At 31.6% G+C, this 11,327-nt stretch overlaps 2 protein-coding genes across 7 annotated transcripts; both read left to right on the top strand.

Moving 5' to 3' along the window:
* Positions 1-1,504: 1,504 nt before the first annotated feature.
* On the top strand, positions 1,505-5,928 carry LOC115696009 (serine/arginine-rich-splicing factor SR34-like). 6 transcript variants are annotated; one of them, XR_009685333.1, is made up of 14 exons: positions 1,505-1,662; positions 1,957-2,048; positions 2,224-2,289; positions 2,375-2,449; positions 2,559-2,685; positions 2,767-2,813; positions 3,008-3,065; positions 3,305-3,354; positions 3,519-3,575; positions 3,705-3,832; positions 3,911-4,000; positions 4,362-4,428; positions 4,518-5,013; positions 5,304-5,515. XR_009685333.1 is itself a non-coding variant. In XM_030623114.2 (14 exons), exons 2-14 carry the CDS (start codon positions 1,962-1,964, stop codon positions 5,697-5,699), a joined length of 930 nt encoding a protein of 309 aa, XP_030478974.2. In that variant the 5' UTR covers positions 1,505-1,662; positions 1,957-1,961; the 3' UTR covers positions 5,700-5,928. The 6 variants fall into 6 exon arrangements, 1 of the variants encoding a protein (XP_030478974.2); XR_009685331.1 differs by having other exon boundaries at positions 4,346-4,428; XM_030623114.2 differs by lacking the exon at positions 4,362-4,428 and adding an exon at positions 5,696-5,928 and having other exon boundaries at positions 4,980-5,013; positions 5,304-5,410.
* A 2,876-nt stretch (positions 5,929-8,804) lies between these two features.
* Positions 8,805-10,789, top strand: LOC115695743 (phytochrome A-associated F-box protein). The gene has a single exon (XM_030622849.2). The coding sequence runs from the start codon at positions 9,362-9,364 to the stop codon at positions 10,568-10,570; it is 1,209 nt and encodes a 402-aa protein (XP_030478709.2). The 5' UTR covers positions 8,805-9,361; the 3' UTR covers positions 10,571-10,789.
* The last annotated feature ends 538 nt before the right edge of the window (positions 10,790-11,327 follow it).

The raw sequence follows: 11,327 nt of genomic DNA, 5'->3' as shown, positions 1-11,327 counted from the left end.
ATGATCATATCAAGCCAATTTAATATATTTTAATGTTAATTAACATATATTTTGAATTAGTGATATATATATATGTTCCATATTTTACTTTTCATTCATTCATTCTTTTTTATTTTATATATGTTGTTTTTTTTTTCTTTTTTTTTTTTTTGTGGTGTTTCTTATTATGTTTTGTTGTGTATGGTATTGTAATATTTTTTTAATATGTTTATATGTTTTTAGTGTTTTTTTAAAATTTATATATGTTTTTGTTAAACTTGATGGGTTGTTTTTGTTTATTTTTTTTAATGTATTTTTTTGGTGGAAGAATTATTCATGCTCCATTTATAAAAGTCCTTTTTTTTTTTGGTATTTTTATCTTTTTTAGTTGTTTTTTTTTTTGTTTTTTCTTGGTGTTTCTTATTATGATTTGTTGTGTATCGCATTGTAATATTTTTTTTAATATTGTTTATTTGTTTTTAGTGTTTTTTTTTTAAAATTTATATATGTTTTTGTTAATCTTGATGGGTTGTTTTTGTTTATTTTTTTAATGTATTTTTTTGGTGGAAGAATTATTCATGCTCCATCTATAAATGTCATTTCTTTGTTTTTTTTATCTTTGTTAGTTGTTTTTTTTCTTTTGTTGTTTTGTGGTTTTTTTATTATGTTTTGTTGTGTATTGTGTTGTAATATTTTTTTAATATTGTTTATTTGGTTTTAGTATTTTTTTTAATTTATATATGTTTTTGTTAAACTTGATGGGTTATTTTTGTTTATTTTTTAATGTATTTTTTTCGCTTTTTATTATTAATTTAAAACTGTTTATTATTTTTAATCGTTAATTATTTTTTTATGTCTTATATTTAAAATATTACATCTGTATATTTTTTATAAATCATCTTCTCATCTATGTTATTGTTTTGTTTATTTTTTGGTTTTTTTTTTTTTCATGTGTGTATTTTAAGTACTTTTCATATAAATTTATTCATGGTGTTTATTTTCATGTGTTTATTTATATTAGGATTGAGATTTTTATTTCATGTGTTAATCAATAAAATTATGATTATATATGTTTTAAATTTTAAAAATATTGCATTTATATTATAAATGATGTTGCCGTGAGTTGTATGAGAACAACAAATAATATTGTTTATAAATAGAATTTTTAAATTATTAATATACACATTTTGTTAATTAGTTGTGGCCTTTTCATTAATACCATATCAAGACATAAATATTTATTATCCAAATCTAAATATAGAAAGTTGAATCATTAATATTTCAATTATAATTTAATTAAAAATATGTATGAATTTTTGTAAATATGTTTTCAAATGTGTACATTTTTAAAATTGTGTTTTTTTGCACATTTTTTGTAATATAATTGTTTTTGTTGTACACTAATGAAAAAACCCCAAAAAAAAAAAAGTAAAGAAGATTGTTTTTGTAATGCAAGAAAAAACTTCCGGGGTCAAACTGAAAATATGTAATAATTTAGAGACAAATTAATAAATTGTATATAAAGAAAAAATATCCCTTTAACTCCCGAAACCTGAAAAACGCGAAATATCTTTTGGGCCATTGGCTTTCAAAATTGCGATATCTGCCTTTAAAGAAATTGAAAACCCTAATCTTTGCTGCGTTCGTGTTCGAGTTTCAGTGCGATTCCCAATTTTGTCCGGGGTAAGTGTTTGTTTCATCTTCGAACCCTAGAAAGTTAGAATCCCCATTGTTTTGCCATGTTTGGTTGAGAAAGAAAGGTTTTAGTTTTCGTTTATTTTGTATCGACTGGGTGTTGTATAGTTACCGAACTAGTTCACTCTTTTCCGGTAGTCAATTTTCGTTTGGGTTCTTAATTATGTAAGATACCAGATTTTATAGTTCGTTTTTCTTTTCAAGCGCATATTTTTCGTAGCGCGTTGTTCCTTTTGTTCTGAAATGGAAATCTGTGATTTACAATTTTATTAATTTTCTCAGATAAAATGAGTAGCCGTGCGAGCAGAACCCTTTACGTTGGGAATCTCCCAGGTGATATTCGTGAGAGGGAAGTGGAAGATTTGTTTTACAAGGTAATATATATATTTGTTTTTAGTTATACGTCGTTGTTAGTTAAGACTTACCCAAGTGGATGGGTCTCTGTTAGAATGTTTACTTTAGGGGTTCTTCGTTCTTATTGGTTGTGTGGTGAAGTTCATTTACAGTTAGTTTAGATTTACACATTGTTTTGCGAATTTCCCCTTGCAGTATGGACGCATAGCCCACATTGACTTGAAGGTCCCTCCAAGGCCTCCTGGTTATGCTTTTGTTGAGGTGTGTTCTGAAACAGTCAAATTATTTCTAAACACTTTTATTTCATTGTTTTAATTTCTTTTTATTTGTTTTTGTATTGCTACAGTTTGAGGATGCCAGAGATGCTGAAGATGCAATTCGTGGTCGTGATGGCTATGATTTTGACGGGCATCGCTTGCGGGTTGGCAACCTTCTAATGTTTCAGTTAAAATATTTTTGTTTTTTTGTCTAATATGCTTTCACTGTATACGTATGGTTGTGCCTGTGGAATAAGCTTTGTTCTCTTGTAGGTTGAACTTGCGCATGGTGGACGTGGACATTCATCATCAACTGATCGCTATAGTGGCCACAGTGGTGGTGGTGGTGGGGGTGGAGGCCGAGGGGGACGAGGCGTATCAAGGCGCTCTGAGTATCGTGGTTTGTATTATATTATCTCATACATTGTTACTTAGTTTGATGTGGTTCACAGTTCTTATGTTATTCATGCTTTGTCTACAGTGATGGTATCCGGATTACCTTCTTCGGCTTCATGGCAAGACCTGAAGGTGAGACTTATATGTTTTAGTATTCCCTTACTCTCAGCTCTTATTTTCTTGCACAGGCAGTTTCTCTCTCTCTTACACACACATACACGCACTTGCACCCACCCACCTATTTTGTGCAACTTTATAGTGTTGATTTATTTGTGCTGTTTTTTCTTTTTAATATAAACAATTGCGTGTTACATATTCTTGTTCAGGATCACATGCGTCGTGCAGGGGATGTTTGTTTCTCTCAAGTGTTTCGTGGTAGTAGTGGTAAGATAAATGTTGCCAATTTTCTCATTTTTGCAGTTTGTTATCTCTAACATGTAGAATGATGTGTACATTTTAAGGAGAATTTGTGTTAGTGTAATCTCAAGCAGGTAGGTAGTTGGATTATGAGATACATACATATATACATTAATGAGCATGATGAGTTTTACCATTTGTTTATCAGGAGCTTTGGTGTGAGAAACTGTTTTTGTCTTTTCTTGATTTATTTGGTTTCTATATAGGCACAACAGGAATCGTGGACTACACTAACTATGAAGACATGAAGTATGCAGTGAGTGACTGCTCCCCTACTAAATTTAAGAATTGATTTTTCCATGAAATTCATCTGTTCTTGGTTTTGATTGATGTTCCCAGTCTAATATATTGTATCGGAAATTTGTGATGTGAATCTGTTTTGTGATTACATTTCGTTTTAATATTTTATATTCTCTGCAGATAAAAAAGCTTGATGACTCTGAGTTCCGGAATGCATTTTCTCGGTCATATGTTCGTGTAAGGATCTATTCTCGTGCACCCCCACACCCACTCTTTATATGGTTTTTTCTATTATTTTAATGACCAAAGGTGGTTGTCTCTTCTCTATAATAATTTAACTCTCTGCTTACTATTAATATCTCATAGGTTAGGGAATATGATTCAAAGAGAGACTCATCTAGGAGCCCTAGCCCTGGTCGTGGTCGTTCTCATTCAAAGGGGAGGAGTGGCAGTCGCAGTCGGAGCCGTAGTTACAGTAGGAGCAGAAGCAGGAGGTTCTACTGTTTTTTCTTACAAAATTTGGTATTTTGCTGAAAGTGTTTATGTATTCTGATATTAGACTTGTAATGCAGCAAATCTCCAAAAGCCAAAGCTTCACGTCGCTCACCGGCTAAATCTGGATCAAGATCTAGGTCTCGTTCACGCTCTCGCTCCTTGTCTGGGTATGTGTTTATTGTCATAGATATTATTCTTTTTTTGTCGTGTGTTGCTTTTCAGCATCTTATTTCAGTCTAGGATAACACCTATGTGTTAAACTGTCATTTTTCCCGTCAACGTCAAATTTGCCGTGTCATGATCTTTTAGCTGCAGTGGGTTTTTCCACAGGAGACTTTCTATTTGTTCTCTGTGGAGGCACATGTTTGAATTCTAGAATCATTGGGTTGGCTTGTTTATTTTGTATTTGCTTGTTCAGCAATGGGTCTACTCTGAAATTATATTTGTCACCACAAAATATTTATTTTTTTTCCTCCTTTTGTCGTGTGGAATTACCTTTTCTGTTGTCATAGATTTGGATTTATGCAGCGAACTGGGGATTGGATATTAGGATCTTGATTGGATATGATTCAGTTGCACTCTTTTGGTTGTGGAGGTATGCTGTTTCTTAGATAGGAAGTTTGGAAGCCTTCATGGTTCCTATGTTCTAATGCTTTTAGCATTGCAAATGTCCATGGGTGCTAGATTGGGAACAAAGGTGGTCATGGATTGCTATAGTTGAGCTGGATAACTGTGTACTAAGTGCAATGGGATTTGGAAGTCACCATCAATTTGCAGTAGAGACATTACACTTTTGATTACCTGCTTCAACACTTGCCAAGCTAATAGGACGACACTTTCTGGATTCCCTGGATTTTGGTGGTACAGTAGGGAAGAATACTCCTCTCCTGTCCACTAGTGTCTTGAAAACAATTAATACTGTTTTCTTTAAGATATTTGTTTTTATAATCTTAGGTCGTTTGTAGGTGGGAATAATATGCATTGACCTGTTTTTTCTTCTGTTGAACTGCTAAACCTTTTATATCTTTCCTCTTATCCATATTGGTTCTGGTATCTCTGACGTGGAAGAGGCATCAAGGATCTTGGATCAAATTTGGTAAAAGGAACATGTGGAATTTAAATTGGTTGTTTCTGGAACTTTTGCAGATCTCGGTCAAGATCTAGATCTCCATTACCGTTGGTAAGTGAAATGTTTTTCTTGTAGTAATAGTGAAGAGTAGGGCGAATCTTATTATTTAGTTTTCATTTTTTTATGCGGTTATTTGATATAGAAGAAAAGGAGAACATGCCGATGTCACTATCTGCTATGTTTTTTCTGATAATGCTACTATAGTAATCGTTGTTTAGTGGGGCAGTCAACATTGTAGTCCCCGCTTCTCTGGATGGTACATTTGGTATCGGTGATCTGCTTGTTGGAATTATTTTTATGGCTTTCTGCCCACTCATCGTTTGTTTGTGTTGCACTATCAGAAACGTACAAGTGAAAGCCCAAAAAAGCGCAGCGTCAGCAGAAGTCCCAGCAGAAGCAGAAGTAGGAGCCGTAGCAGGAGCAGGAGCCCTAGCAAGAGCTTATCCCGGTTTCACTCTTTAGCCTTATAGCTTTTTCTAGTTCATTTGTGCTTGTTCCCCCTAAATCAACATGTTCCTTTTTGTTTTCGTATCAACACAATCCTTGAATTAAAGACTTATGTTTTCATCGCATTAAGAGAAACCAACCGATCTTTTAGTAAGCTGGCTATATTCTGACATAATAAAAAATAAATATAATAATTACAGTTTCACTAGTTTGCTAATTTGTTAACACTTTTAGGTAGAGCAGTTGTTCACTTTCCGTTAACCTGATTGCCTTAATGTTTTGACAGGTGATTTCTGACCGTGGGTTACCCTCAAAATCTGAAGCTATCAAGAGAGGAAGAAGCTCTCCTTACAGCTTGTCTTTTGGCTAAGCAGTTAAACGGAATATTTATTTTGAAAAAAAAAAGACCGGACTTGTTAGGTTTAAGTGTTTGTGCATGGATGGATTTAAGCACTAAATATTTCCTATTAAACTTGAAAACATAGAATATATTATCTTCTCATTTTGTATTGCCTTTCTCGACTGGGTCTCAATTTCATTCCATGGATCTCATTATGGAGAAGTTTCGAATAGATAATTAAGAATGAGGTATTGAATTTTTGAGGCCAATGTTATTAAAATGGTACTAATAGCCGTATGATACCTAAGTGTTTGGGCATCACGAATTTTCTTTAGTAAGTTTTTTAAGCCAGAAAAGTAGGCTACTTGTGTGGTGCATATTTCAGGAGCTGCTTAGCTGTGAAACACCTTCAAGTAGCAGTAGCAGTAGGAGTAGTTGTTGTCATGGTCGTCTTATCGTCCACCCAAAGAAGAGGCAAAGGTGATAAGAGTTGTGTGCTTCAAGTGTCAGATTGGTGTGGCCCTACTTTCATTTGTGGCCATTCGTATGTGCATCGATTGGGAAAACATACCTGTCTTCTATTTCTTTGTGGCCTTAAAATAATATACGTTGAAAAGATCTTGTCTGGTCTGACGGACCCCTCTAATTTTGGAATTCTTCTATCACTTACTTTCTTACCTACGATATACCCTAATTTAGTTTTCATTTAAATAGCAATATTTGCAATTTGCATCATGACTTTCAGTATTTCCAAGGCCAAATGCAGGGGAGGCTTTAGGCTATAAATTATACTTAATCTGTATAAAATCAATTAAATATAATATCAACCTAGAAATACCATCAACAATATCACAATAGTCAACACAAAAACTGGCCTTTTATTCTTACTAGTGAGATAGCACGTGCTTCGCACGTGAGTGGCTCCTAAAACTATTTAAGTATAACTATTTTAAGAAATAATTAATACTAAGGACAAACTCCATATTTTGTGTGATCTGGATCTTTAAGGATATACCACTTAAGGCTTTTGAGGAGCTTATTGCTCATATATGGATGTGGTATTATTTAAGATTGTACTGGTTTAGTGGGAGTTTGTATTTGACATGTTCTATCAAGCTGACACATATTTATGGTTTAATTCTGCAAATAAAGTATGGACTTAAGTTTTGAGTACTCTGAATATTTTCTTTCTATTGAGGTTTAAGTATAAGGTTAGAAAGAATCGCTTCGGATTGGAAAATAGAAAAATAGAAGAGTTGAATCAATCAAAAACCCTAAGGAGGTTCATGGCTAGGGGTAAAGATGCCCGAGTAACGATTATTACTAATTATTCTTTCTCAAAGTTACCTATTAGGTTGCTGTCATTATTATTGTAAAATAGAAATGAATATCTAAAAAAGATAAAAGTATAAGAACATTAATCTTTTTAGTTGTAAATATGATTTGAATTTTTTAACCGAAAGATATGAGTTTAAATATAAAATATAAAAATACAACACAAAAACATAAGCTTAAAAGACACGACACTCAATATTCTAGAAAGTATGACTCCACATAATAATAATAACAATAATCTATAACTATATAAAAAGGAGAATGTGGTTTTGTGCTTCGCTTTTATTGATTTGTATATTTTTCATGTATATCATGTTGAAAAAATTTCGTAAACTCTTCTATTTAGAGATATAATATTTTTGTTAACTATCATTCTTTTTTATCATTTAAAAGTTGATGTGGCATTATTAATTAATATTTTTTTCTCCAGATCTTATCTACTTCTAAAGCATGGCTCCTCTTAAAAAAATTAAAAATTAAATAATTTTTCATATTTTTTATTTTAAAAAAAAATTCTTACCTAAAATGTATTTTTGATCAATAAATATATTATTCTTGATTTAGATGAAAAATTTGTATCTTCATTTTTTTATACTTAATTGAAAAAATTCGATAAGTAATATATAGATATAAGTTAGTAAAAATAGAGAAGTTTGAATCTAATTGTTAAGTAAAAATAAAATTTTAGGAAAAAATTAAATGTTCTTAGAAATATTTTTGGATTTTCAATACTACTAATAATAAATAAAAATTAACACAGAATTAATTTTAAAAAAATTATAAAAATAGGCATAAGTAAACAGATTATTTGAACCTTGTTTCTCGCATGTTAAATTATTTTGAATTTATTGAAAATTTGCAAGATGTTTTAAAAAAAAAAACTACAATGTACATTGTCATATAAAATAATTAAGATTAATATTATTTGGATATCGAAAATACGAAAGTAGTGTTTGGTACACTTAATTTTAGAGAGTAAAACATAGAATTTCCCAAATTATTTATAGTGTTGTTTTGTTATTATCTTTCATTATCTATATTTAATTTCTTATAACTTTTTGAGTTGTATGTTTATTTATTTTTTTAATAAGTTTATTTTTCAGCTTTAATTATAAATTTAATAGAATGAGAATATAATGTTATATTTTTTTATTTAAGTAATAATTATTTATCAATAATAGTATTATTATAGTAGAAAAATAATCACATGATAAACTTTACTTTATGCTGTTAAAAAAAATTAAATATGTTTTATGTATATTTTATAAATTGATTATTTAGTAAAAATTCTTTAGTATATAATATATATGATGAGAAAGAATAACACTAACTCCTCAAAATAATTAAGGGGTTTTTTTGTAAATACACTATGAAAAGCCCAAAAATCTATTCTCTCTTTTATAAGGTTTATAGATTAGTATCACTTATTAGTACTTGTTACTTTATAGATTTTTAATATATTTTAGAACTTATTAATTAAAGAGTGTTGAAAGTAAATACATAAACACACTCAATTCATTAATTAATTTATTTTTAAAACTTATTCTTAATATTTTCTTTTTCTTACATTCTTAATTTATTATCTTTTCAAACTGTTAATACCCTAACCCCCGGTATCCACATCAGGTGTAGAGCTTTCAATATTCTCAACAAATCATTTATGCTATTACTATTAAAGAAACAAGATCTGAAAAATAAAATAATATAATATCGATTGCACCACTATTTTGAAATATTTTATTCATAAAGTTTCCAACTTAAATTAACAAGAGACACATATGTATTGCATAATACATAATCACTTAAAAATGCACATTTTGTAATATTTATTGTTTGTTAATTAAGGCGGTTGCCACAATATCTAGTAATAAAATGTTTTATTTTTTCTTTCCAAAATGGATGCAAAACAGTGTTGAGTATGAGTTTTGGTGGTGGGTGAATTGTGTACCATACAATCAAGTTGGGAATCGACATCGCACGTCGAAGATTGTTGGCAGCCTTACGTCCAAGTATAATGCTCTTCACTTAATTTGGCCCCACCACCACACACCTATCTTACTCCTGTTCGGTTGAGACTCCATGAATTTCAAATCCTTCCCATCTTTTCATCTCAAAGTGATCATAATAAAAAACAAACAAATAGTAAATTAATTAAAAATCAAAAAATGATATTGAATCGAAGATGACTACTTTTTCTTTCTCTATTTTCCTTCCCCTTCCCTCAATATTCTCTTTCATATAACTTTCTTTCACCCATTTAGATTTTCTCTCTCCTGAATGAAAAAGTCTTATATTACTTCCATATTTTCACCAACTGCAACCAAACCAGAATCAAAGCTTGAATTGAAAGCCTTCTTAGTTAAACTTCAAGGCCACCATATCTCTCGATACCTTGCATGTACATTAACTAAGCCATTCTCTCTCTCTCTCTCTCTCTCTCTCTCTCTCTCTCATTCAAAGTTTATATTTTTACGAAGGGAAATTTCGTTGAAAATTATTTACAGAATGGAAGATACTATGTTCTCAAAGCTCTCGGACGATGTCGTTCTTAAAATCTTCTACAAGCTCGAAAACGACCCACGAAACTGGGCACGCGTGGCCTGCGTTTGCACAAAGTTCTCTTCTCTGATTCGCAACGTTTGCTGGAAGAACAAATGTCTGAAGACTATTCCTTCCGTCGTCTCCGATCTCATGTCCGGCCCCGCCGAGCCGCTCGGAGGTTGGGCAGCGCTTCACAAGCTCACCGTTTGTTGCCCTGGCCTGGTCCACTCAGGGGTCCTTCTAGAAAATTCCGATTTCGGTCTCGAGCGGGAGATCGGACCCGATGAGAATTATCGCAAATTGGGTTCGCCTCAATTGGTGACGAAACCCATAAAAGGGCCTTTTTTAACTCAAATTGAGGCAAATCCTCAAGTGGGTACGTCTGGTTCCGATTGTTCTTGGTCTCTTTTCGACGATCTTTACAACGATACCGTTTACAATGTCTCCGAAGCTGAAGATTATCCCCAAATCAACCAAGAGGTTATTAAAAAGGGTGTTTTCAAAATAGAACGAGAATCAACTGTAGTTAAAAGGAGAAAGGTTTGTCGATCGATGAGGTCACATTTGGCTTCTGGGTTTTGGACTCTGAGTCGTGAACAGGGGAATAAGCTTCTCCATAGTCGGTTCCGTGGAGATTGCTTGTACATTTGTAATTTGCCTGGGTGTGTTCACTTCGAAGAGAAACGAAATTACATGCTTTTCAGAGGAATTTTCAAGGATTTCAAAGGGTCACAAGTGTGGAGAACGATTAAAGATAGTAAGCGTAACAAGATTGATCTCAAGTGTTCGTTCTGCCATTGTAATGAAACTTGGGATCTCCACTCTTCCTTCTGTTTAAGGCGAGTTTTTGGGTACCATGATGATGGTGAGCCTGTTGTTCGTGCTTATGTCTGTGAAAATGGACATGTTTCTGGTGCCTGGACAGATTTGCCTTTGTACACTTAAATAATATTTAATTTTATTTCTCTTCTTTCTTTCTATAGGAAAGAGAGTTTGTTGTTTTTTTATTATTAATATTTGAGTTCTTGTCTCACTCGATAAAGGAATGTGTGGTTTGATTAGGATTCTTTTATCTATGAAGATACACATTTTCTATGAGAATGTGAAATTTCATGATGAAATCCTCGTGCCTATAATAAATTCAAGCTTTCATTTTTTGTTGAATTGTGTTTTAAAAAAAGGCAGCATAAACCCAATTTTAGCATGATATAGGGCTGTGTTGTTAATGCATTTTTTTTCTTTCCATTTTGTAGTAATGGAAAGTGGAAATAAATTGCTTAGAGCATCTCTAAGCTAAAATGTTAAAATAGTGAGCTATTTTTGTTACTCCGATCACTTGAATCATGCTATTCACTTTTGTTATCATGATTTTTTTAAATTTAAATTTGTTAAATATAAATTATTTTAATAAATAATATAAAAGTAGTTGTACTTTTAATTGTAATGTTATTAAAAATTGAAAAAATAGGTAGCTATTACTAAGATTGCTCCCTATCTATGAGCCACTTTTTACATGGTTTGAGGTCTTTATTTTTCAAAGCTAACTCCTTATTTTAGCTAAAAAATTGTGTTAGATAGTATGCTTGGAGATAGTTTAATATAGCTCAAAGTTTTAAACAATGATTCATCTATAATGTACAATATTTATTTAGCTTGAGAGCGAATAATAAATATGATATTGAAATAGTTATTCAGTAGTTAC

The sequence above is a fragment of the Cannabis sativa genome, chromosome X (genome assembly GCF_029168945.1).
Source record: "Cannabis sativa cultivar Pink pepper isolate KNU-18-1 chromosome X, ASM2916894v1, whole genome shotgun sequence".
NCBI lineage: Eukaryota > Viridiplantae > Streptophyta > Magnoliopsida > Rosales > Cannabaceae > Cannabis > Cannabis sativa.
Note: the sequence above shows the minus strand (reverse complement) of the source record. Positions and strands in the feature narration are given on the sequence as shown.